This window comes from Dipteris shenzhenensis, chromosome 23 (genome assembly GCF_047967505.1).
Source record: "Dipteris shenzhenensis isolate YYH24624 ecotype China chromosome 23, Dip_SZ_1.0, whole genome shotgun sequence".
Classification (NCBI taxonomy): domain Eukaryota; kingdom Viridiplantae; phylum Streptophyta; class Polypodiopsida; order Gleicheniales; family Dipteridaceae; genus Dipteris; species Dipteris shenzhenensis.
In genome coordinates, this window is record NC_141618.1 from 53,221,074 (window position 1) to 53,248,403 (window position 27,330).

Genomic DNA, 27,330 nt, shown 5'->3' on the forward strand with positions numbered 1-27,330 from the left:
AATGCAGTCTCCATGCATCCTCATTTTTTAATGAAATGGAACCTAGAATAGGCAAAAAATTGCCACATCATGCTATGTGAATTACAACTGGAAGGAACATATGGAAAGTTTGTGTTAATTGCTGGAAAGTGCCAAACATATCACAATTCGTAACAAGATCTTAAAAACAGAGTTCCTGCAATACATTAAGATGACTTTTTTAATCTTTATTTCCATTTGCCAACTAGTCAAGATGAGAAATGAGCTACCAGTCGTTTTAACTAAAACTTGAAAATGGATTCTGCATATCCATTGCCATCCAACGAGCAGCAGGAAATTGGGTTTATTTACTGTCTAGAAGGGACAATTGTTGAATACAAAATCATTGTCCTCAATTTGTGATGCTCATTGTCAAATGATACTCAGCTGAAAATAGGCCTGCAATACAGTTAAACTAGGCTCTTGGAGCATCCACTTTCCCATCATTGTAGCAAGGCATACCACCCACTTCCTCAGTAACCTTAACAGTTGTAGCCAAGACATGCTTGTTCCATCCATAAAAAGTCCGCACGATATTGCTATAAACAAGCAGCTGGATGTTAGGGTTGAAATATCCATTGTAAGGGAAACTGCAAACGTCGGTTGCTGACCTAACTAGAGGTATGAAAAAATTTACACATTTCTGAATCAAAGGTGTTCTAAGATCACCTAAATATTGAAAATTATTGTCTTCTACAGTACAACCTTCCTCTACATTGCTTGTATCACCACTGTTAGCGTGGTTTCGATTTCACTAATGAACATGTGAAGCAAGAATTTACAGGTGAGCATCAATAGCTCTTTGAGAAATCTCAAAAAGAATTTTAAGCATTCTACAGGTATGTTACAGTGTACAGGTGCCAAAATTGTGGCAGTCGTACCAAGCTTTTTGGCAATGGACTGACCCATAACTATGTCTGCTATTTACAAGGACTGCTTTTTGGGTCGGCCTCGCCCACCACCACTGCTCCCTCGTTTGCGTTTCTTTCCTTTACCACTGTAATCATTATCGTTGTCATCATCCTCATCAGCAGCATCAATATCATCATCACTTCCTCCATTGTCCTCTTCAGCCAACCCAGCCTTAGTGGTCACTGATATACTTTTCCTTCGCAACGGTCGTAAATTAGGTGCATGGCCATTCATCTGAATTCCCAGGTTGTTTCCATCTTCAATCTGCTGCACCACCGGAGGAATAGACATCCGATTTCTCTTCTTTGGTATGTTAGCAGTATATGCAGCATAGTCCATTGAATCTTCCTTCATTAATTTTTTGAAAGCCTGTCAGTAAAAATTAAGCCTCCATTAGAATATGTGAGAATTGACGTGTGGTATTTAAAAACACAGAAAAAACAAGTGAAGAAAGTAAAAGGTGGAATAGGGCCCTTGTTATTTTACCCATGATTTTGTCGTGCATGCGCATGTGTGTGTGCGGGGGACCAGGAGGAAGAAGGAAGATAGAGAAGGGGGGGGGGGTTTGGATGGATGCAAAGGAATTTGAATGGTAGAAAGGGCTTGGCAGGGAACAATCTTTCAAACTGCTCCATAAGACCCAAAATGTCTGTAAGCTACTTGACAAGTTGCTGCTGTGTGGGCATATGTTCATGTGCGTGCATTGAAGTGAGACTAACAGATACTGGCGTAAGCCTGAGACTGAATGCAATTGTGCCTGTGGCTGCCAATGTAACAGTAATTATCACTGTCACGGTCAATCTTTGTGTGTGTGTGTGTGTGTGAGAGAGAGAGAGAGAGAGAACAGGGGGGATATATGTGCATGTACGCATCTTAACATGGCAGTGCAAGCGTACAAGGAGGGGTGCGAGCGAAAGAGAGAGAGAGAGAGAGAGAGAGAGAGAGAGACGTCCTTTGGAGGCCCCATGGGCCTATGACACAGTACACTCAAAAATATCATCATACAAGCTGCCATGGGCTGATGCAAGAGCTCACTAGGACCCTTGCTGAGTGCTATACTAAAAACCCCAAATCCAAAACTCAAAAGCATGATAGAACCAAAAGATCTAGAAACCAGAGCTATCAGCTATGATCAAGGTACCTCCCTACTCCTTAGTCAGAGAAGGACTAAGACATAAATTCCGGAAATTGATGATAAAGATATATATCTTTGTAAGACTAGAATATATCCAATCACACAATTTCAATTTTTGTTGTTCTAAAGTCCTAAACTCTACAATTTTTTAGCTGTTGGGGCTTCTGCACCCGCATGAGATATTTCGATAAAGTTGAACAGCTGATCACCACTTGAACGAAAATTCAAAGAATTTGCATGTCCGCTAAGGTGATAGAAAAATATACCTTTGTAAGACTAGACTATATCCAATCGTACAAATTCAGATTTCTGAAGAGAATCAACACTTTCCCAAACGCTATCATCATCCGAGCAATCTTTGCACTTAACCTTCAGCTCGAGAACAATCATATTCCTAAGCTGTCACTTCCTATAGTCCAGAAGGCATTCCTGTTCATGGAGTACATAAGTGAACAGAGCTTCCAGTCTTATGAGTTAATCCTCAGAGACCAAGTTATCTCACCCAATGCAAAGACTGGATGTACCAGAACTCTATTAGGTAATTGCAGCTTGTAAGCCGTGTCATGTGCCTATAAAGGGTATCTTCACCAAAGCTGAGCTATGATAACTGTCAACTTGTAACTTCCACCAATGGGAGTTTTCAAAGATATATAACTCCCCCATGTAAAAAAATTATAAAAATATCAGACTTGTGAGAGATGTTCCTATGCCACACTTCAATACCCAAACACTAATGCATAAGTACAAATTTTCCATTTCAAATGACTTGGGCAAATCAACCTTTATAACTATTACAAGGGGGCATCATTGTTTCTAGCTATGAGTCTTCACCCTCTCTGAAGAAAGTGTTGATTATGACGTACCATGCAGGTGCCTGCTTCCAACTGTATAGTAATCTGAACACAAGATGCTTATGTCCTTTGCCTACAAAGCCATCTGGTTGCTCACATTGACCCTTCTTCTAGATAGTCATTCAAAAATGCAGATTTAACATCCTACTGGAATCTGGGCTACATCTCCCTCCACAAGTCCACTTTGGCATGCTAAATTTGGTCATGCGAATCATAGGAGCTTGCCATTTATAACATGGCTGAGAGGTACGAGAGAATTGCAGTTCATGAATAGTGATGGTGGTGGGACTATGAACGTTACCACTCATCTGTTCCCTTTACTTTGTGTCCCTTACACACTACATTCGATTGGATTTTGCTATGAAAGTTAGTAGTGATTTCTCATTTATGGGATTTTTAAGCCCTTGGCAAAAAATCAAAGCGGTTGTAAACTCAAAACGCTCAAAAGTAACAAAGGAAATATCATGTGGATCCTATCATATGGCATCAGTACACTCCACCACAAAATGGGAGTGCCGAGAAGGGGGGAGTCATAGAAATGCCAAATGTTTGCTAAAAAACCAAAAACTGTCTTAAAGATTTTGGGTTGACGTTATAGTAACAGCTACATCGTACATTACCAACACATGCCCTACCAGAACTTTGCTGAATATTACTATGGTGTTAATAGCCCACTTTCGAGCTTTCAGATTTGTTGCTTATGCCTTGGTTCCTAGTCAAATAGGGGTGTCAAATATGTGCATACTTGAAGGATACAGCAATGAAAGTACCAGTACGAAATTTGGATTCCCAATACCAAAAAGATGATCAGCCAAGATATCTTCTTCCATAACGGTGCTCATCCTCCCACTCCTTTTTCATACAAAGCATGACACACATATAGATATTGAGTTTGATTAAATGCTTGATAATCAGCAAAATGTTATGTCACATGGTCAAGAGCAACTTAATACCCAAGATGCACCAAGTGTGCAGCCGCCTCTTGCTCCACAGGTGACAGCAAGGACTGAGAAGAGCTTACCGAGATGCTACATGAAAACATTTCAGCACAGCCATGCACACCCTACTTTTGGTAGAACTAGGGCAACCAGGAATGAAGAGGTCAAGTATGCATTGATGATCAGCTTGATGGATGCTACGAGCTACTCATATGAGGATGCTAAAAACCATGTGACATGGTAAAAGGCAATGGAATCTGAGTACAGATCAATTGATAAGAATGGTCGGTGGACCCGCCGCCAGGTAAACATATTGTGGGCACCAAATGGGTCTATAAACTTAAACATCACTCAGTTAGGACAGCAGAGAAGCATAAGGCAGCCACTCCATCAGAGAGAAATTCGAAAATCGATAAGCACAACACTGCATAGAAGATTCATATCACGGTCTACAAACAGCTTGTGGTCATCTTGATGTATGCGTGTTCCACAAGACCTGATATTTTCTATACAACTGGTCCACTTAGTCAATATATGCACTGCCCTACAATCACAAATTGGAAGGCAGCCAAGTGGTTATTGAGTACATATATGATGTACTTACTTTTGGCTTGTATCCTGCCAGAGGTACTGCTTTGAACTTCATGGGTTTACGAAGTTGATATATGAGGCTCCACTTCATGCTATTGTTGCTCTGCTTGGCTGAGTACGTAAAAGTATGTCTATCACATCAATTGAAGCATAATATAAGGCAGTCAATGCAGCGAGTATGGAATGAATGTGGTTCCGATAGTTATGCACCATACACCTGATACAAAAGAGATGGCCACTACCATTTCCTATGATAGGCAGAGTCTATTGCTATAGCAAATCTTTCATGTCTTCAAAAAACGTCAATTCAGAGTGTTACTCACATTGGTTGATTTATTTTAATTCAGGATGAACACGTACAACCATGGTAGGTTGTCCAGGGTACTTCATCCATTCCATTGAGCCTATAGGTGAATCCTCATATGACTAACCTACATGTCACTTTTAGATTCCAACTCTAATTAAGCTAAGGTGTCTTATATGTTAAAGGTGATAGTAACCCACATCATCGTCTTCTTAGGGTTATGTCAAAATTTTCTATGTGAGCTCATATATTTGATTTGTGGCTTTCGTCCTTCATCTGCCCTCTTTTGTGCTATCCTCGCCCTTTCAATTATAGAGGTTGACGTGATTTTGTATGAATCTGTGTGGGCACTAGGGTGTCTAGGACCGCAATCTAGTATTGCCTTTACAAAACCCTCATCCTAGCTCCAAAGTGGCACGCCACATTACTGTTGCGAGTCTATCCACAAAGCCAATATGATTGAGTGACCATCTGGGCTTGACTCCGCCTAGCCCAAGCAAATAAGTTTCCTAACAAGAGAACTACCATGATAGAGCTCTACAATGTGAGCAGGTAAGAATTGTGGCCTTCCTCACGAACCAAATATGACACACTAAAGAATTTTCTGGTGTGAGTCCAACAAGACACCTATTTTCAAAGCTACAATTTCCTGTTGCTAGCCGTGTGTGTGTGTGAGGCGTGCTCTCTCTCTCTCTCTCTCTCTCTCTCTCTCTCTCTCTCTGCTCAGCCTCCCCTCCGCTCAACCTCTCCACCTCAGCCCCCCCCTCCTCTCTCTCTCTCTCTCTAGAATATTACCAAGACAACATAAATCCCACATGTTGGTCTACATACATGTCCATAGAGACTCATACTCAGTCTTATATTAGCACACCTATCCCCCTTCTATATCGCAGAAACATCGCCAGGTTCCATACCAGATCTCATACATTTGCCATTGAGCAGGGAGCTTGGATACACCAGCCTAGACATGCTAGAGTCTGTACCCTTTGTGACATGCAAACAGTTGAGACGGAGGCACATGTAGCTCTACAGTGCCCCCGATATGCACATATCAGGGAGGACTACTAGCAGATACTGGGGGACTCCGCTCAGTTGACATCAGTTCTCTTCACTACCTCTCCGGCAGCATTGGGATCTTTTGTCACTCGTCTTTTTACCTGTCGTCGGAAACTCATAGACTCCTAACCCCTCTCCTTGAGGAGACTCTTTCTACATTGTATCGAGACGGGTCCCATGGGTCATTTTTAGCCCCCCGAGGACGCTAATAAATTCTACTTCTACTTCTCTAGACTCCTGACCCCTCTCCTTGAGGAGACTCTTTTTACATTGTATCGAGACGGGTCCCATGGGTCATTTTTTGGCCCCCCGAGGACGCTAATAAATTCTACTTCTACTACTACTCTCTCTCTCTCTCTCGTGCATAACTCGCCCTAACTTTCCCTCCCGTCCATACAGTCCATCGCCCGTCAACAGCAGTGCACCCGTACCTCTACATCAGCAACCCGTACCTCTACATCAACAACCCGTACCTCTCATTACCTTTTGGTACAGTCTGTCAACAGCAGCCCGTAACTAGTCCGTACCCCGTCCGTACCTCTCCGTACAGCTCATCAGCAACAGCCCATCCCATTAGCAACCCTCCACACTAACCCTAAACCCATCAGCCCTTTGCCTTAGCCAACAGTTACCTCGGCTAGCAGCCCAAACACACTAACCCTAACCCCGAGTTGGGCTAAACCCCCAACCCAACCCGAGGGTTAGGTTAAGCTAGATAGCCAATTATAAATTGGCTATCTAGATAGCCAACCCGAGGGGTCAATAGATAGCCAATTATAAATTGGCCTACCCTCTCCTCCAAGTCCCCCTCAACTCCTTCAACCTCCATCAGGACTCGGTACTCTACAGTTGTAGCCATGACACCCTCTCCATATGCACAGAATTACTAACAAGAAGGCTCAAAACGACCCATCCTTGAGCAACAAGATCAGATTTTTTATCCACAGCAGGCAGTGAGAGAGCTACGATTGGAACTTGCAAAAGTAAAGGCTCGACTTTACATTCTGGAAGGGCCTGGTAAGCAGGCAGCAATTGATGAGGCTGTACAATCTTGTAAGGCTTCCCCCCCTACCCCACAGCTAGTCTCTACAGTCAAAGATCTTGTTCACATTGAAGTGCAAAGTGCTAACAAGGAAGTGACTATGGAAGTGGACACCAAAGCAAGTAAGTTTGATATTCAAGCAGAGATTAAAGAACACGAAGCTAGATGTGATAATGCACTGAAGATTAGAATAGGGGGACTCCCAGAAGATTGGTACAAGAGGAGGACACATATACTGAAATATTGACAAAGATCAGAGCAAGCTTGCCCAACATTGAATGGGTAGATGGTGATGAGCAAGATGATGACGACTCCAGGCCAACTTCTATTATGCTATAAAGGTCATGCAATCCTTACACTGAAGTAAACAAATATGCGGATCAAGCTTCTTCGACAATCTTACAAGTTGAAGGGTACCAAAGTATGGATAGCAGAGGAGCTTACACAAGCTCAACTCAAGAATAAGGTAACTGAATTAGCTGAAGTCAGGGCTGCCAGAAAGGATGAAAAATGGGCAGTTTACCATGAGGGAGTAGCTCTAATCAGAGAGTTTAAATCAAAACTAAAAGACTCTCAGTCTTAAACTGATGTATGGCTGTTTACTCTTACAGACTATTATGTAGGTACTCTAAATAATGGGGTTTGTGTTTGCACTCCTTGGGAGCTGCCATGTGCCCTCCCTAAAGTAGATGTACTAGAGGGTTTCTTGCTGTCCCATAGACCTTTTTGGTTTCTAGTGGACGTTAATAGACTTTCTTTCTTTCTTTCTAAGAAAAGGACAAAGGTGTCCTTGAAGCAAACAAAGTAGCATGCAACCAATGAGACTATCGTCGCACACCTACATGAGGCCAACAGGATTGTCATCGGCTATATGCCAAAGAAAGTGAGGTGACAAAGATGCTGGCCGTGATGTTGTAGCAAGTACAAAAATGATACATTCAAAGATCTCCATGTTGCAATGCTTTACTTTCCACTGATGGCGTGATGGTCATGTGTGCAAAACTGCAGCCCTGTTGGGTCAAGCAGGATCACAGACTCCTTTGGCATCGGCTAAATCATCTGCTGCAAAGATTACACCAGCACACCATCACTTTGCCATCCATTTCTTCAAACAGCACCCAGGCTCATGCTCCAATAATGATCACACATGATACTAAGAATGTCAGGCTCCTTTGACATTGGCTCCATCATTTGCTGCAAAGGTAACCTTCACCACATGGAAGCCATCGCTTTGCATCCCATTGGCTGCAAGCCCTTGCTGGAGTAAAGATCAGACATGATCAACATGAACAACCTATGACTGAATAAATGTTCTCTAGGTGGCCCTCATCACTCTTTGCTTTCAGATCAACAAGGGAGAAGGAGAAGACAAAAATCTATACCCTGAAATAGCCGTAGGCCATTATGCTGCTCTTGTTTTCCTCCTAAATTGACATTGCTTAACACATAAATCAAAACTGAAACATTTCAAAGGAGGATAAATGTGTCAGGAAGTTGCAACTCAGGACTCAAAACAGAGACCACAAATTTGAATACAGAATCTTCTTCCTCCTGCAGAGATGGGTTCATAACACTTCAAAAATGGATTTCCTACTTAATAAAAAAATGGACAGCAACACCAGCACCACCAAAAAAAGGTTTACATACAATCACATTGGCTGTTCAATAAGCACAAATATATTCAGATGGAAGTTAAAATATTATATAAGAAGTACAGCTAATTCAACAATATTTGACAATAGTATGCCCAGATTGCTGTTGCAGATGCAGAATTTTGCCTACTCATTATTGGAAACCAGATGTTGCCTGGCTATAAAATATATCGAGTAATTAAGTAACAAAAAAAGGGGAAAAAAGCCTTCATACACACCTGATATTGCTCCAACATTTGCTTGATAGTCTTTGTGGAGCTTACTGGGATTTCTTTGAAACTAAAGTCCTTCACACTTTGTCTCGACAATACCTCTCCTGACTTGATGACTTCAGTTGGCGTGAAAGCCTATTCCAAAAAAACTCTTGAGATATCTCTCTCTCTCTCTCTCTCTCTCTCTCTCTCTCTCTCTCTCACATGTGCAAAGAGGGAGAGCCATTTCAACAAAGAGACGATATGTATAGGATGGATTGATATCCGTCTTATAATATTGGTTCTTTTGCATGTGAGCACTCCAAAAATCTAGTTTCAAAAGGCAGCCTGTTTGTTGGCATGCCTGTCACTTCGTGGATGTACATGGCTACTCTCTCCATTGCAAGTAGCTCAAGAGGTAGATGCCTAGTCAATAGAATATGGTGTTGTGTGGCCCTCTTTGATTTAACGGACCAGTCATAAACTGTTTTAAAGTTTTCATCTCATTCCATGTGTCTTGTAAAAGGCTGCCTCCTTAAAATTGAACCTCATACACTAACAGTGTGTGACATGTATTTAACAAACTATAGCAGCACGTGTTTGCTTTTTTGCAAATGGCATTAACCGGTCTCTGTTCTTTTTCCAGACATGTATTCCCATCTATGGTTGGAGGGAATCTCCTCGTCAGTCTTAACGACCTTGACCTTGTCTTTCAAATACTTTCATCAACTCTCTTTCTTTCTTGCTTGTCAATACTATAGTGCCAACTGTGCTGGCTGAGTTTTTGTTCTGTTCCTGGAGAAAGTTGGAGAGTTCTCCTTCTAGAATAATATTCTTGAACCTCTTCCTAATGTCACAGGGCACTATGCTATTTGCCCTCCCGCATGTGCACAGATGCAGACACACACAATGAAATGAAATGCTTGTATTCAAGTCTGCAGGAAACCCGTTCGGATTCATGGGACTGGAACAAAAGCACGTACCAAATACAAAGTCCAGAGAGTTCTACGCATAACTCCGCTGCACTAGGGTAAGTAAACCTACCCAACTCAATCTAGAGTTACGGAGACCATGAAACAAAATTACAATAATGTAGAACAAAAAATGAGAAAACTAGTTACAAAGAGTATGGACATATATGGTCCTAAAGAGAACTACATTTCCCTACAAGCCACCCAGTCTCCGGTGAAAGACTGTAGAGGACTTCTCTTAATCGTTTGTCATGGCTGTGTCATTGGCTGCACCAGTCCTTGTTGCAACTGCAGCCGGAAGCACCAAATCTGCCAGATGAGCAGAGGGACATGAATTGGTGGAGGCAGCATTGTTCCAACTTCCAAGGATGGAGGTTTTACATTGGAGCTTGGGTGAATATTGAGTGTAGTGATCCTTGGCTTTTGTCTCTCTGTACGTGCATACCAGCACCTCTGATCTCCTCCTGCTGCAAGTGCCATAGAAGAGGATAGAACTATCCATGGTAGCCTGCTACGCCCCGAGGTATAATCCCCATATTCCCTAACTCGGTACAGATATGTGATGACCTGAAATGCAGCATCTAGCTGTAAAGGGGGTGACCCAAACTCAGCCTGAATGATCTGGTAAGGAACGGATGACTTACCACGAATCATCCGTGATAGCATGAGAACATGTAGCCGCTCCACACGGGCCCACTCTGTATCCGCGACAAGTCTGGCCCAAGGACTACCGTACATCCCCGCTGGGCGAGCCAAGTAGTCAAAAAGCAACCCCTTGGTGCGTGGATCCTGAAAGTGTGAGCGGAAGCACTGCCTCTCTAGCCTGGCCAATGAGGCATACCCTCTACTCAAGCGTGCCTGCATCGCAGGTCTCATAGTGAAGCTCGGTCCGGAGAAGATAACCCCAAGATAGGTGTATGATGAAACTATCTCAACAGATGACCCCACAAATGTGAACTGATCCTGACGCATGATGGCTCGCGATGTATTGAAGATCATGACCTTGGTTTTACCCAGGTTAACCTTCAAATCATGAGACTCACAAAAGGACTGTAGTGCGTCTAGGTGTCTCTGAAGCCCCTCTACTGAGGAAGACAAGAGAGCCACGTCATCTGTATAGAGCAAAATCTGGATCAGCGTGCCCGCAAGAGAGCAACCTACACCCCCCTGTGTCTGCATCATTGTCGTCAATGTAGAGGCCAAACAAGGTAGGTGACAAAGGACACCCTTGATTGACCCCAATGGTAACTCATGATCTCGTCTGTCCACCCGGATCCTACCCGAACTCTACCAGAAACTCTCTCGTAAAGTGCCATGACAGCCCAAATGATCTCCTCGTCATAACCCAAAACCTGTAGGCGCCGTATGAGGCGGGCTCTCGGGACCGTCAAATGCCTTGCGAAAATCCACAAAGCAACAATAAACCCTTTGCTTCCGTGACCTCGCCTCCTCGATGATACATCTGAGCGTCAGAATGTGGTCCATGGTTCCATGATCACGTCGGAATCCGGCCTATCCTGCTGCTCTGAGTCCTCGACACTCTGCAAGTCTGCTAACCTCGGAGTCAAGTACTGATCCATAAATCTTGGACATGACATGTCCAATCATAATGGTCCTGTAGTTCTCCGGGCTCATGGGATCCCCTGCCTTGTGGATGGGTGAGATAGTGTTAATGGTCCAAGTGTGTGGAAATCCCAAACAAACCGCTTCATTAAAAAGCTTTGCTAAGATCGGGGCTAGGAGGTTAATCCCATATGCAATGAACTCAGTGCATAGTCCCTCATGATCCTTCGCTCGGCCATTATGAAGTTTCATTACAGCATCCTTTACCCCTCCTCTAGTGAAGAGGATGCAGGATGTGGGATGAGGCATGTGTGAGAGACTAGGGACTGGCTGATTTGGGATGTCATAAAGTGTGCGTGCATAATCAAACCAGATCTGGGTGTCAGTGAGTGGCGGAGGGGACCGTCCTTCTAGAAATCTCCACCAGAAGTCCTTAGAGTTGTTACTAAACAAAATGTTCAGTAGCTCCTCCTCGTTTCGACGAACAAGGTCTAGTTTCTTCCTCCGTACCAGTCTACGGTATTCACGTAGCGTATCTGGTGCGCTCGGAAGACTGTTTTTGGTTTCGAATATGAGTTGACGGCGTAAGGCCTTACACTCATCATCGTACTAACTATTACACGGTACGGTTCCAAGGGGTGGTGGGCGGGTGGAGCGGGTGGTGTGGGGAAAAGCGTGAATGGCAACCTCGTGTAGTGAGTGGGTGACAAGGGCAGCACGATCCTCTAAAAGGAGTATGAAGTCAATATAAGCGAGAAGTATGTACAAACGGCCAGAGTAAGAAGGTGAGTGATCCCGATCAAAGCGTATATCGTGGTAGGTGGAGTAAGCACTGAGTGGGGTGGAAGGTGCTGTGCGAAGGGAGGTGGAGATGCGAAAGAAAAGGTATGTATGATCAGCCCTTGGGGGGAGAGGTGCTACAGCGAAGTCAGTAATGCGAGATGTGAAGACAAGGGATCCCATGATGTAATCAACAACACTGGAGCCCCCCGCATGTGGAAAGCATGTGAAACCACCTGAAGCGGGCCATCTCTCAAGACCATTATAGATAATATATTCCGCCTAGGTCTAATAGGGTCTGCCCATAGGATGAGAGTGGACCTCGCCTGTCAGCCGAAACCCATAGCATACCTGCCTCCTCAAGGTCAACATCTGCCAGTAGAGTGGAATCATCTCTGAAATCAAGAAGTGGTACCTGACAGGCCCTTGTCCTCGCGTTGAAGTCCCCTACTAGAAGGACTTCTCCGCGGCTAGAAAAGTCAACGATGGACTAATAAAGGGTAGCAAATGGGGATGTCTCATCATCACCTTGAATATCTCTGGCAAAATGGGAGGTCTCCGAGGGGAAGTAGCAAACTGCGACAAACAGATCCTAGCTGTCCATGTGTCGTATCCAGATTCAAAGAAATCTGGAATGTGTATCTCTCTGCTCTACTGAAATGATCCCCCGAAGTGTGGATCTGAAAAGGACTGCAACTCCACCTGAACCTCAAACTCCTCCTGTACCCCTCACCTCATCTCTGTTGGCAGACTCCCATGTATATCCGCTAACTATTGGGAGAGGGCGCTCTGGACTCTGATGTGTCTCTGTATAGAAGACTATGTCATGGCATGTATAGGATTCCGAGAAGTTCCCTGGTTCTGACCATAAGGAACCATTACAGTTCCAAATGGTGCAGGACAGGGTCTCGGATATCTGAGTCTCATAGGCCCCGCTTCCCTATGTAGGGGAGGGGACAGGTGTCCTACGGGGGCCTGTAAGAAGTCGTCCCTCTCGTACCACTGTCCACTTCCCCTCCTTTCGGGCCTAATCCCGCTGCTGCAGCAAAGAGCGCCTCTCCTCAACCTGTAGAGGTGTGAGGTCCTCATCCATAGAGATCACAGGCTGATCTCGAAGGATTGACCTGCGTCGTAGAGGTGAAAGTCGTGCATGAGTGTCATGAAATCGTATGATCAAGGGTTGCTCTCGGTTGGGATCTCTCCCCACCCGCCATGCCCTCTCTATCCTGTGCTCAGCCACACCCAAGGTAGCGGTCACGAACGCAGTCGCATCTACCATCGGTGTAGCCTCAATGCGTGGGATCCCGCGTACTCTGATGTTGAGAGCCTTACTGGCTCTCTGCTACTGCTCCATGAGGGTAGCCGAAACGGTGACCCTTGCGGGTTCCCGTTTGGCCACGTCAACCCATCTGGAAGTCTCCTCAATAGCAGATTGCATGTTCACAATCTGTGCCTCGACCACCGGGGTACTCCCTGGGGCAGTATGTATGGCTGTGACCTCCTGTCGAAGCTGCATGATATCCTGTCTGAGTCTCTAAATAAGACCCGCCTGGTCCCAAATGGCCCTAGCCTGTTCCTGTATGATGCAGCTCTACTCATGGTTGAAGCGGACCTGCTCCCGTGCGAAGCGAGCCAGCTCCATCTCACGCTCACGAAAACTATATATCTCTGTGAGTAGGGTCTCACAGGCCTCTGGTGTGTCAATCCACCCATGTCCATGCTGAAACTGTGGTGACTGTGGCATGAAAGAGTCGGACTGAGTCCGAAAACTGGACGGTGGCTGAGTGAGGAACGGAGATGACAGTGGAATGGATGAGGCAGTCCCAACGGGGTGTGGGAGGGTGGGCTGACTGAGAGGGAGAGGGGAGAGTGAAGCGTAATGCGGCACAATGTATGACACCTCCGAAGTAGGGGTCATAAGCTGTGCGAGAGCTATAACAGGAGAAGAGGGAAAGGGAACAACAACTGGCGCCATGGGCATCAGTATGTCACTGATCGTAGATGGAGATGGAGCTGAGACTGGAACTAGAGTTGGGCCTGAAGCGGGGACTGAAGTCGACGTAGAGATAGAGATAGAGGGAGCTGAGGTTGGAGCTGAAAACGAAACTGACACAGGGAGCGAGCGGGGAGCGAGGGTGAGCGAGAGAGAGCGGGGAGCGAGGCTGAGCGAGGGAGCGGGGAGCAGAGAGGCTACCGAGGCTAGCGGAGAGCAGGGAGCGGGGAGCGGAGGGGCTAGCGAGGCTAGCGGAGAGCAGGGAGCGAGGGAGCGGGGAGGAGCACGGCAGGGAGCAGGAAGCGGGGAGGGGGAGGCTAGCGGAGAGCAGCGGGGGGGAGAGGGGCTAGTGGAGAGCAGATCTGACTGGTCTATTACAAGGAACTAGCTCCAAACAAGCTTAAACAAAAAACCACAGAACTCACCAAGGCAAAGGAGCAGAGCGCTTATGGAAGACTTCATGCCTAAAACCAAAGGCCCTCAGCCTTAATTGGTGTAATGAAGTTTTAGTTCACGTTAATTTGACCACATATACCTAGATGAGTCCAGGCACATGCCCAAACTCATCCTCTAAAAACACAACATAGTGCAGTTTCAATCTCATGATAGTTACTCACAAGGTTGAAAACAATAAGCTCGATCATGCATAGCAAGGACTAGCTACTATGACATCCCCACTGACGTCATCAACGCCCAACAATGGGTGTAGACCATGGTATAAACATATGCTCTCACACATACAAATTCAAACACTCACACATACTTAAGCATCCATTTATACAAAGTCTTCATACTGAGATTCTGTCGGACTCGTTAGGTAAGGGGCAGACTTAGCCATAACGAAGGCTAGCACTAAAGGAGAAGGCTAATTTGACCACAATATGCCTAATTGGTGTAATAAAGTTTTTGACACACAATATGCCAGCAGCAGCAAGTAGACATGATTTTTAGTGATTATGGAGTTGCTTGAGGGACACATGGAGACTTATCTCCCGAGAATATAGAGGCAGTTTGATTGGCACTAAAGCTAGTCTTGTCTTGTGTTCTCCCTCCCCTTTTTTTGGGGCACGTTTTCGCGTGCGGGGAGGAGGGGGGGTATTCTGATACGAAGATGTTGTCTGTGACAACCCATGGAAAGTTCAAATGGGTATTTTGGATTAGGCTAGTGTATTATAAAGTTCATCATCGGTGCTAAGGTATAGAACATATTGGTTGTAATAATCGTCCAAATCAAGAAAATATATACAGTATGTTGCTTTGTGTGGAGTATCTAAGGAATATAAAGTCAAAGAAGTCTTCAGTGAAAGTTAACCGGTACACACTTAACCCCAAAAAAAGGGAGGAAAAATGTTGAAACTTGAACTTTGAGTTCCTATATTCTATACCTACCCCTTTCACACTTCCCCTTTTTGTCTCTATTGTGCCTTTTTCGACTCTCTTAATTCATAGAAAGAGGCCATAGGCTGCTCTTCATGATGAGCCATTACATATGTAATGGCATACCTTCTACAAGACCAGCTATCTAAAGGATTCCACCATACCGTTAATGCTAACTTGGTGGAGATATTGAGCTATTCCCACAGTAAATCACAGATCCCACAGGATCCGATGGACGCCAAGCCGGCTAAATGGTGGCATCCGACAAGAGCTATATATTGAGAAGCTTGCAAGGTCATCAATTTCACATGAAAAAATGAAGCCTAGGAAAATGTATGAGACAGATCACCCTGGAACTATACACAAACCTTCATCAATTTAACACAAAGTTAGATGAAAGAATGCATCTCATGATATGAGCATATGCACTGCCAGGTCACAATAAAAGAGGGTATCAGAGTTTTTCACCAATTATGTTGGATCAAGCAATCCTTTCCGCTCTCCACAGTTTGCTTGACCTATGTAGTACACACAGGCAAGGTTGAATAAAATGTGCACAACAAAGGGGACCCATGTGCCCACAACTACAAGCGATCATGGTTTTATTGTCTGTGGGTCCTCTTCTTATGCTAACAAGAAGGGCAAAAACTAGGACATGCACTGAAGCAATTCTATTAACAAACTTACACTAGATGTGGGCCAAACAAAAATCATGTTAGGACTGACAAATTGCACTTGCCCCCAACTTCCTTTTTCGTTGCAGCCAAGCTGAGGGCGCAGACACTTTGAAATATCTAGGGACTGGCTTCTCCCAATCAAAGAAGACCAACGTTTGGTGAAAACATCAGCACACCAGTACGATGCCATGCCTCCAAGAACACATGCAGATCGGAAAAATTTTGGTATTGGGGTTTGAAGAGTACATCTTTCATGTACTAGAGGCCATTCTTATCCATAGAAAATTGCAATTTACCTTTGAATCTTGAGAAATGTAAAGCAAGCGAGGACATTTGCAAGTGGGAGGAAATAATCGAGAGCACCCAATCAACATGGATACAAGACACATTATATTTGTATAAGAGCCCCTAATAGACAACCTCCTTGGATGGAGATGTCCAATAGCGCTAAGTTTTTGGAGTGATAGGAGGGAGGCACTCAAGACCTACTATGTGTGGCACCTATATCCACCACGTAAGGGATGCTCACCATAGTTGCAAGCAAACGTAGCAAAAGAAAAACAATTACATTTAAAATGTTTTATCAGGGGTGGTGCTGGAACAAACGTGTGCCCAAAATACCCTCTTTAATATAATAGTTTTAGGTCTCCACATTTATAAACAGAAATTAGAAATCACAATTTTGGGTATGAAATTCACAGCAAGCATCAATGATCATGATCCGTGGTTTAGCCTACATCCACGTCTGAACGGCAGGAGCAGCTGGACCATTTGCAGGAACATCTGAATATCTAGGTTCACATTTTCTGAGACCAGGCAAGAAAACGTAGGATTAAAAACATGCTATGTGTGCAGTGCATTTATGAGTGAAATTTCACCATATTTCATTTCCTCACAGAAGGGTTTTGCAGGAATGCTATGTGTGCAGGTATACACATGTGAGCACGCACAGCACCTACATTGCTGAGTATGGAGGCCCGAAAAAAACATCAGCAACCTCATGACACTATGCACACTAACCCAGCAACCACTGGTGTTGCTTTCAAGCCATAATTTAATACCCTTGCAATGTGTTATGTACCATAGGCTGTAAATTGGTTGTCAACACAATCATTACCGTCCTCATCTCTCCGATAGCTTTTTTTTTCCGGATTCCTAAGGACAATGTCAAATGATAGGGAAGGCCCTTTGCCCTACAAGGACTAAAGAGGATAAAAGAATTTGTACATTGTGATAAAAGAGACCAAAAACATATTCATATCTTTTAGAGAACTCATTCCATTGCGCATTGCCAAGTCACACAAAAGCACTAACAAAAGCTTCACCCAATTTACGTAGTACAAGGAAATGAGAGACACACACTGGTCAACCAAACCATGCATAGCAAAATGCATCAATCAGCTGAAACGTTTTCGGAAGTAGGTCAAATCAGAATTCCCTGCTCCATCATGTGTATTAGAACCAACATTAAGCACGTATAGTCAGACTTATACAAGGAGCAAGGAGCTGCCTTCAACAGCAAGGCACTCCCATGGTGAGAATCTTTACCTGACAACGAGCATCATTGAGGTTGTACACTACTTTCAAGTGACGTTTTAACCGCAGCAACAATGCCAGTGCTGCTGCTGCAAGGCATTCAGCCTGACAAAAACAAAAACGCATAACCTTTACAATCTCTTTCTTGGGGGTGGTTGTTGTTGTTGTGTGTGTGTATGTTTGGGGCGGGGAGAGGAAGGCAGCGGGGGTTTGAAAACTTCCTATCTCAGAAGAAGAACTACCATGAACCTTTTTCATTGATCCGTTTATTTCCATGTACTAGTATTTCCATGGCCACACTAGCCTTTTTGAATTATGATAATTGCAAAGGGGATATGCACAAGGGAATCACATAAATATCATAATTGTACTAAAATTGACCTTTAACTTTGACACAGAATCTTCTGGAAGGCCTTCAGTGTCATCGACACAGAGGTCTTCATTCTTCTGATGCTGTACTGCATCCAGGTTATAGACATTCTCAGCCTCTCTTTGCCTTTCAGCTGCCAAAGTCTCTGTCACTTGCTTTGCAACAACTCCAAGTGGACCCTCAGAAATTAAAGCTTTGACATTGGCTTCAATCCCTCCTGCTCGAACTTGCATGATGCGATTGATTGCATATATAAGATATAGAGGCTCATCTGGTAAAGCAAAAGGTAAGGATGCAAGTACCTCTGTGCAATACCTGAAAAACACAATCAAGGCAGCCAATTTTTAGAACATTCGTCAAGAAATCGTACATTAACACACAGGCAGAATACCATAAAAATGCATTAGGGAAACCACACATATGTAGCTATCATCCTCAAGATGTGTACTCTTGTAGGCCCCATGGACAACTGTTAGAAAAGAGAGTGTGAGAGCAAGAGAGAGCTGAACGTAGTGCTTGCAATAGAAGAAGTAAGTAATACAAGAAGTGGGATAGCTTTTGTCTAAGTGACAAAACCTTATCATTCACTAACCGTAGTTAGTGAACTAACTCTGGTTAGGGGAAAAAGCCTCTAAATGAGGGAAAAGTGCCCCTAACCTACTTATTACATTACATTGGTCACTGCTAAATTATAATAATAATTCTAATAATTCTAACACCCCCCTGCGGTGCCAATGTCATGTACAAGGAAATGATCAATCACCAAAAGGAGATAAGTTCAGGGCATTGCGAAATGCCTCAAACTTTTCACGTGGAAGTGCTTTGGTGAAGATGTCTGCAACATTGTCATGTGTTGACACATAGATCATACCGATCTCTCCTGCATGCAACTTCTCTCTGACATAGTGATAGTGAACCTCAATGTGCTTCGTGCAAGCATGAAACACAGGATTAGCACTCTAGCTATCAGTAAGAATCGGAGAAGGACCCTCCAATGAAAGATGAAGATCATTGGAGGTAGCCAGCTGTAGATTGTTTCTTGCTGCCCTGTACTCAGCTTCACATGAGGAGGTAGCCACTGTAGATTGTTTCTTGCTCAACCAAGAAATGCAAGCATGTCCTAGAAAGAAACAATTCCCACTGGTGGACTGCCTAGTATCATAGTCTCCAGCCCAATCTGAGTCACTATAAGCATGCATCTGCAAGTCACCCCCCTTGGGAAACATCAAGCCAAAAGACTTTGTACCTTGCAAGTAACGAAAGATGTGTTTTACAGCCTACCAATGCATAATCTTTGGGCTGTGCATATACCTGTTCACATGAGAAACTGAAAACTGAATATCAGGTCGTGTATTGCAGAGATAAATGAGGCATCCAACAGCCTGACTATAGAGTGTGAAATCAATTGATTCACCCCCATCATGCATTGTAAGCTTCAGCCCCGGCTCCATGGGAGTTGACATAGGCTTGCAATCATGCATGTTGAATCTGTCCAAGAGCTTTTGAACATACTTGGACTGAGACATAACAATGCCACGTTTCTCTTGAATAAACTGGATCCCCAAAAAGAAATGTAACAAGCCCAAGTCTGACATATCAAATGTAGCTTTCAATTGGGCCTTGAAATCTTCAATTAGTTCCTCATTTGATCCGGTGAGCAGCATGTCATCTACATAAAGAATGATGACCAGAATATCCCCCCCATCCTTCTTGATGTAGAGGGTGCTCTCAGTTGGACTATTGTGCAGCCCCTTGCTGGTCAGGAAGGCATCAATTTTGGCATACCATGCACGTGGGGCTTGTTTCAGCCCATACAAAGCTTTATTCAGCTTGCATACCTGAAGTGCATTTCCTGAAATTTCAAAGCCCGGAGGTTGTTTGACATAAACCTCTTCCAACAAGTCTCCATTAAGGAAAGCTTTTTTAATGTCCAACTGATGAACATTCCATTCAAAATTTGCAGTTATGGCTATAACTGACCTGATGGTGGTCATCTTGAATGTAGGAGCAAAAGTCTCCTCATAATCTATGCCTTTTTTATGAGCACATCCTTTTGCAACCAGCCTTGCCTTGTACCGATCAACGGACCCATCTGGCTTTCTTTTGACTTTGAAAACCCACGGTGCACCTATGGCATTTTTACCTGGTGGCAAATCCACAACATCCCAAGTCTGATTTTTATGAATGGACTGCAACTCATCGTGCATGGCATTCATCCAATGCACATTATCTTTTGCTATAACTGACCTGATGGTGGTCATCTTGAATGTAGGAGCAAAAGTCTCCTCATAATCTATGCCTTTTTTATGAGCACATCCTTTTGCAACCAGCCTTGCCTTGTACCGATCAACGGACCCATCTGGCTTTCTTTTGACTTTGAAAACCCACGGTGCACCTATGGCATTTTTACCTGGTGGCAAATCCACAACATCCCAAGTCTGATTTTTATGAATGGACTGCAACTCATCGTGCATGGCATTCATCCAATGCACATTATCTTTTGCTATAACTGACCTGATGGTGGTCATCTTGAATGTAGGAGCAAAAGTCTCCTCATAATCTATGCCTTTTTTATGAGCACATCCTTTTGCAACCAGCCTTGCCTTGTACCGATCAACGGACCCATCTGGCTTTCTTTTGACTTTGAAAACCCACAGTGCACCTATGGCATTTTTACCTGGTGGCAAATCCACAACATCCCAAGTCTGATTTTTATGAATGGACTGCAACTCATCGTGCATGGCATTCATCCAATGCACATTATCTTTTGCTTCTTCAAATGTCTCAGGCTCTTCCTCATCAAGAAGAGTACCTGCATAAGCTGATTCAACTGAATGAGCTCCCCCCATGTGCCTTACTGCACTACGAGTTCTGCCAGGCAATGGAGCTTCAAGCCTACTCTCCCTGAGAGTCTGAAGCAACCATGCGGGACTGTTTTGGCTGCGTTTATCTCTTGAATTTCTTGCCTGATAACTTCATCCACACCCTAGAGACGATAGCCTTTGCTTTGTGAACTATATCCCACAAAAATGCATTTTAGTGCCTTATCTGACAACTTGTGTTTGAACGCCACAGGCACGTGGGCATATGCAACACAACCAAAAACTCTGAAGTGGTCCGCTGAAGGCTTTCTCCCATGCCATGCCTCATAGGGAGTGACAGTCTTCAAAGCCTTTGTAGGAGCCCGATTTAAAATATAGTTGGCACACATGAGGCCTTCCAGCCAAAACCTGTGAGGCAACTTCTTACTTGTGAGCATGCATCTATCCATTTCCATGGCGGTGCGATTCTTCCGCTCAGCTTTGCCATTCTGTTGAGGTGTAATTCTCACTGTAAGCTTATGCATAATGCCTTTTTTCTTTCAGAAATGTCTCAAATTCATGAGACATGTACTCCCCCCCTCGATCTGTGCAAAGTGTCTACACCTTGAGTCCTGTCTCATTCTCAACCATAGCCACGAAGTGTTTGAAATGCATAAACACTTCTGATTTTACAAAATAGACAACCCCCAAAAGCAGGTGTCCTCATGGGACCGCAGACATCACTGTGAATAAGCTGCAATTTTCTTGTAGCTTTCACTGCACCATCCTTTTTGAAGGGAAGCCTATGCATTTTGCCAAGAATGCAACCTTCACATGCATGAGGAGGAGGCGACTCCAAAGGAGGTAATGCATCAACCATATCATGCCTCTGAAGTGTCATTAAGCTGGTCATGTGTCCATACCTAGCATGCCATAACTCTGCATTCTGCATCGCAGCAGTGGGAGTGCTAACTGATAATGCAAGATGGGATCTTTTTTCATACAGATCAAGCTGAAAAAAACCCCGATACAAAGTGCCAGACAACCTCAAAGCATATTCATTTTCTTTGTCTCTGACTGTACACTTGTCATCATCAAAAACAACCTGAAATCCTCCTCTATTGAGTGACGACACTGAAAGCAAATTCTTCTTTATACCTGGCACATAGAGTACATCTGAAATTCTGAAATCTGTGCCATCAGTGGATATGAGAATAATGTCTCCCACTCCACACACTGAATAAGAAGAATTATTTGCACAAGTTACCTTCTTCTTGGTGGGTGAAGAATGCAGAGTTACAAACAGATTTTTCTTGGAAGTAATGTGCTTTGAAGCACCACTATCAAAATACCAAGTATGTAGTGTTTCATCAACACTGAAAGAGCATTCATCCTTTGAAGGATCGTAACTGCAAGTCAAAAAACCATATGGGTCATCATGATTAGTGGCTGTAGTATCTGAACTACCCACTGAAAAATCTGAAGTGCAAGACAAAAAGGCATAGTGCTGTTCAACCAAGTTGGCTGCAACATCTCCTCCATCATGGCAATGTGGACCTGATGCATCTGATACAGCCATACCGGAATCCCTTTTCTTTACTTTGGCTATGCGCTTCTTGCACTCTCCAATATAATGACCGATGCCCTTCTTTTTCTGCTTGTCTGTATCACCCTGTGCCTTATAAAAAGGCTGTCCAGAATCAGCTTTATGCTGATGTGTGGGCTGATTGGCATGTGGCTTATGCTGCCCTTTACCCTTGGGCTTGAACTTAGAGAGCATAGCATGCTCGCCAGCCCGGGTTGCCATATTTCTGCGTGTTTGTTCCTCCTGCAACAAAAGTCCTACCATTCGTCAAAGGAGAGAAAGAAAGAAAGAAAGTTTATTAAAGTCTTCGGAAGACCGATGGGTCTATGAGACTGTGAAAATCCTGATACAACGAGCTATGGTAGTGGAGCTACTAAACGAGCGTCCATACCAATGCAAAAAAATGAAAAAATGCAGAATGGCAGTACTAAGTCCTAGGTCCTAAGTACAACATAGTCATGTCAATGGTCGACTATATATCAATCTCAGCATCATCATCAATATCATCATCATCCCCAGCAACAGCAAGATATCAGGATGGATGAGGCAGTGGAGGCATGAAGTCGGCAATAGAGTGCTGTGGGCCACTCAAAGGTGCTGTCCTGGCACGTCTCTTGGTCGTAGCTCTGCGTCTAACCAGGGCTAATGTGACCCCCGTCAGCCGGGCTCCGACTCTAAACAAGGAGGGGATGTCTCCAAGTGTGATCTGTGTGTCGACCCTCTATCTGAGCTGTCGGGTCATGGGCTCTGGGTCACGGTCATGTCGGGGCCTCGTCTCGTCGATTGCTGCCCCCCCTCAATGACAAATTCAGCCAGGTGTGGAAACCGAGATAGGACTCAGGAAGAGAGTTCAAAGTGGTGGAGATCATCTCTGAATCCAGAATCACTTCATCAATGTTAAGCAATTGTTCCCTGAGATCCTGAAGCTTTGTGAGGTGAGAATTCATGGAATCTCCCTCCTCCATGTGTATGGGAAAGTTCTCACTTCAGAAAGAAAACCCTTGCATCGTTCCTTGCTGCAAACATACTCTCAAGTATTACCCAAGCTGCCATAGATGTCTTGCATGACCGAATATGAGGTATAATGAACCTCTTGACAGAAAGAGAAATTACTTAAAGAGCTTGTGCATCTCTAGAGTCCCATCTTTTCTGCTCTGTTGTGGGAGCTCCTGGAGCGGCTGCTCCAATCACCTGTGCTGTATTTGTACCTCTACCCCTGCCTCCAGCTGTAGGAGTGACAGGTATAGGCCTTGTATCTGGTCTTTCTTCATCTCCATTGACATAATCCCAAAGATTTCTGCCAACCAAGATATTGCGAACCATGAAACTCCACAAGGAGTAGTTGGTGCCATCCAACTTATCCTCCTGTGTGAGAACCCCGAACACCGCATTTGAGTTGTTCTGAGCCATTTTCACCAAATAATCTCAGAAAAAATACAGCAGACAGACCAAGTGAAATCCCTTCCTGGGATATAAAATGCACAAGTCTAGTCTGCAAAGAATAATATGCCCACAGTGACAAATACTGTCACAGCCTGTCAAAGGCTCAAAATGCACCACACTGCTCTGCTCAATGCCCCAAAAATCTGCAAATAGAATCTGCAAAAAGTGGCAAAAGTCTGCAATTTGACTCGTACTGAGTCCAAAACTGTTTGCAAGCTTCCGAAATGCCCTTTTACCTGCAAAATTGCAACCCAAATGCAAAAGCCCCAATTTCTTGTGGGAAATTGCATACAAAAGAGGGCAAATGGTCTGAAAGCCCCAAATGTTGCACAAATTGCACTCTGCCTGCAAAAGCCCCAAATTTCACTGCAAAATTGTAGTGTGATTGCAAAAGCACCAAATTTTATAGCCAAACAATGGCTCAAATGCAAAAATGCGTGACAAAAGCGCCTTTCAAAATGTCCTGCAAAGGAAAACTACTCAAGGTACTAACGCCTCCAAGCTATACGGACTGACAGTACGGAACTATCAGTACGGCTAAGTACAATTGTACGGTCGGTACAGCTTGTACGGATGGACTCCGTATACTTGTACGGAACAGTACTGCGTTGAAGTACGAACGAGCTGCCAGCTGTTGTACGGCAGCCTGTACGAAAATGCTGGTACTCTGACAGTACGGATGGCGTGCATGTACGGATGACAGTACGGCGCAAAAGTTGTACAGAATGCTACAACGTTGTACGGAATGATGGCGTAAGAACTGTACGACGGATCAGTACGGATGTCGAAGTGTACGGACGACTGCTGCACTGAAACTTTTATGAAATGGCGGCACAGGCTGGTACAGAGCAGGCAGTACGGATCCGTACATTCGTACAGATTGTACGGACAAAAAGTTGTGGGCTGGAGCTGTACGGACGGGAGCTTAGTGCAAGGAGCAAAGAGCAAGTATGGAAGCAGGGAGCAGGGAGCTTGCGGGCTAGGAAGCAACAAAAAAGCAGAACCTGGGCTCTGATACCAAATGTTAGAAAAGAGAGTGTGAGAGCAAGAGAGAGCTGAACGTAGTGCTTGCAATAGAAGAAGTAAGTAATACAAGAAGTGGGATAGGTTTTGTCTAAGTGACAAAACCTTATCCTTCACTAACCGTAGTTAGTGAACTAACTGTGGTTAGGGGAAAAACCTCTAAATGAGGGAAAAGTGCCCCTGACCTACTTATTACATTACATTGGTCACTGCTAAATTATAATAATAATTCTAACAACCACCACCAAGAGAAACAGCTTAAAAGAGAATGAATGCCGGTTCAGTATGCATATAGAGGAATAGACTACTCCTGGCATTCAATGCAGACTCAATAGAACATCTAGAAACAAAGTAGCTATGAATGAAAGAGGATGCCCTTCAAGCTCATCGTCCTCTTGATTAGAGCACCTTGGGGTGCATTAGTCTTAGGATTTAATAGAAATAACTTCACAAGCATGTCATTAGCAAGTAACCATTGAGCTGATCTGAGTTGTTTTGCCACAGCATTGCCCAACAACCAAGAGGGTCAGTAGAAAGAAAACCAAAACTGCTCCCAGAAACTGCACCAAATTTTACTGTATAATCCCATCTACTGTATATTCCCAGAAAACCAAAACTGCTCCCGGAAACTGCACCAAATTCTACTGTAAATTCCCATCTAGGATATGACTACAAAAAGCATTAAAGAAATAACCAGTTAAGCCTCTTGCACAGCATTTCCCAATCCAGATATCAAGATCTTTCCTTGCACAGCCTTATGAAAGTTCCAAGGCCCATAAAACACAGCTAATAAAACATGTATAAACTCCAGTATATCATAGGAACCTATCCAACTGGAATAAATAAGCATGAAGTACACCCTGACAAACTTTAAAACAAGAGTAAACAAGGGCCTATCATGATGGAAAACCTTAACATATGGACTTACACAAGGAAGGAAAGTGAAGAAGGGCCCCACGTTCCAACGTCAAACTTCCGAACAACAGATGAAATAAATTTGTTCCTTGACACACGGCTACTCCGAATAAGCTTGTATGTGCGACTGATCCCTGACTTAGCAGAGACCGCCAAAGTTGCTTCACCTTTGTATCTTGAGCTAATGGAGACTTTTACCCCATTTGACGTCTGGTAAGAGCTCGCCGCACCAGATTCAATAAACTTGAAAGAAAGCTGAAGTCCATCTCCCAAACGACTCTCAAAAAAGGAAGGATACCTGTAGGGATAACTAAGCACCAATGAGTTCAAAGAATCTGCAAACATGCATTGCAAAATGCTCAAGCAAAACTACGCACTTTTCATTCATTTGAGCCAGTAGACGGTGAGCAATCTTTGAATTCGGTTCCTGTTGATCCACTTCAAGGGCTATTAGATGTGGTACACAGGTCATAGGGTGAACTAAGCCCTGCCGCAAAACAATCTCAACAACCTGCAATTACCATACATCACAGTTAAGAAAGTTCATACCAGACATTTACAGAGTAAAAGCACTGCAGCTGATTGAAAACTTCTTAAGCTGGAAGCCAAGTAGCTGCATATTCATCACACACCTTGACAGCTGCCTGACGGACCTGATCGTTCATATCCAGACACCTTTCCAGTATATGTTCCCAGTGCAACTGAATGATACCTCCGCAAATATTACTATCGCCAGCTCCAGCAGCCACTGGCACAGCCCCCACTTCATGCCTACTTCTATTCGATGTCTCATTGCCAGCTTCCTCACAGCCCATTTTTTCCTCAACATCTACCAGATAGTCATTAAAGTTCCTCAATGACTGTATCTACATGAACAATTTGTAAGTCAGCAATATCCTGCAAGATTGCCTGGTTTAGTCATTAGTGCTACAGGCCTTGTACCAGTTTCTCTTTAGTTCATCCATGATGTTAGTCCTTGTGGAAGATTAAGGTGGAAAGAAGGATATACAGCAATTTCAACTTGCAAGAACTAAAAGCTTTGAAGCAAAGCTCATGCTTGCTAGATTCTCTATACCAGCGGCAATGGTATATTGACTTGAACATCATGCATGTAGAGCCTAATATACCTTAATCCGGGAATCAGCAGAAGCAGAAAGAGTAGCCTCTAACATTTTCCCCATGTCTTTCTCCAGCATAAATTCTGGCCTTGCTATGAAAAAAAATCCTAGCGCCTGCATGTATTCTTCTGTTAGAATCAAAAATTAAAACCTCCTTAAGGCATACTTCCAATATTAATACCATAATTCTGAAGGATAAAGGGGTGGTTACTTGTAGTGAGCGGGCTTTAACATCAAAATCCTCAGATAAAAGATAGTGTTTATAGAGAGATAACAGTTGCTCCATGGTTGTCTCCTTATCATCCATAGAATCTATATTGTCGGCACCATATCGCACCAGCAAACCAAGGCAAAACAAGCAGCGCAAGACATTCTGCAATTGAGAAACCACTTGATCCAGTTAGATATTTACAGAAAGAATAGCTCACTCCATCACTCCAAGTATATAGCTTACTCTCTTGTACTTCACAATTCAAACATCCACAGCA

At 43.9% G+C, this 27,330-nt stretch overlaps 1 protein-coding gene across 3 annotated transcripts in view; it reads right to left on the minus strand.

The window, feature by feature from the left end:
* Window positions 1–213: 213 nt before the first annotated feature.
* The window catches only part of EMB2773 (PHD finger family protein), a 111,992-nt gene continuing 84,875 nt past the window's right edge, over window positions 214–27,330 (minus strand). For 2 of the 3 annotated variants that reach the window (XM_087394054.1, XM_087394053.1), the window contains exons 20-28: window positions 27,054–27,215; window positions 26,852–26,956; window positions 26,357–26,590; window positions 26,102–26,235; window positions 25,738–26,022; window positions 17,969–18,272; window positions 17,600–17,692; window positions 8,718–8,846; window positions 214–1,299 (exon numbers count right to left, since the gene is read on the minus strand). In XM_087394054.1, coding sequence (XP_087250180.1) covers window positions 943–1,299; window positions 8,718–8,846; window positions 17,600–17,692; window positions 17,969–18,272; window positions 25,738–26,022; window positions 26,102–26,235; window positions 26,357–26,590; window positions 26,852–26,956; window positions 27,054–27,215 — 1,803 coding nt within the window. In that variant the 3' untranslated portion in view covers window positions 214–942. The remainder of the gene's footprint in view (window positions 1,300–8,717; window positions 8,847–17,599; window positions 17,693–17,968; window positions 18,273–25,737; window positions 26,023–26,101; window positions 26,236–26,356; window positions 26,591–26,851; window positions 26,957–27,053; window positions 27,216–27,330) is intronic. The other variant, XM_087394055.1, reaches the window with a different exon arrangement.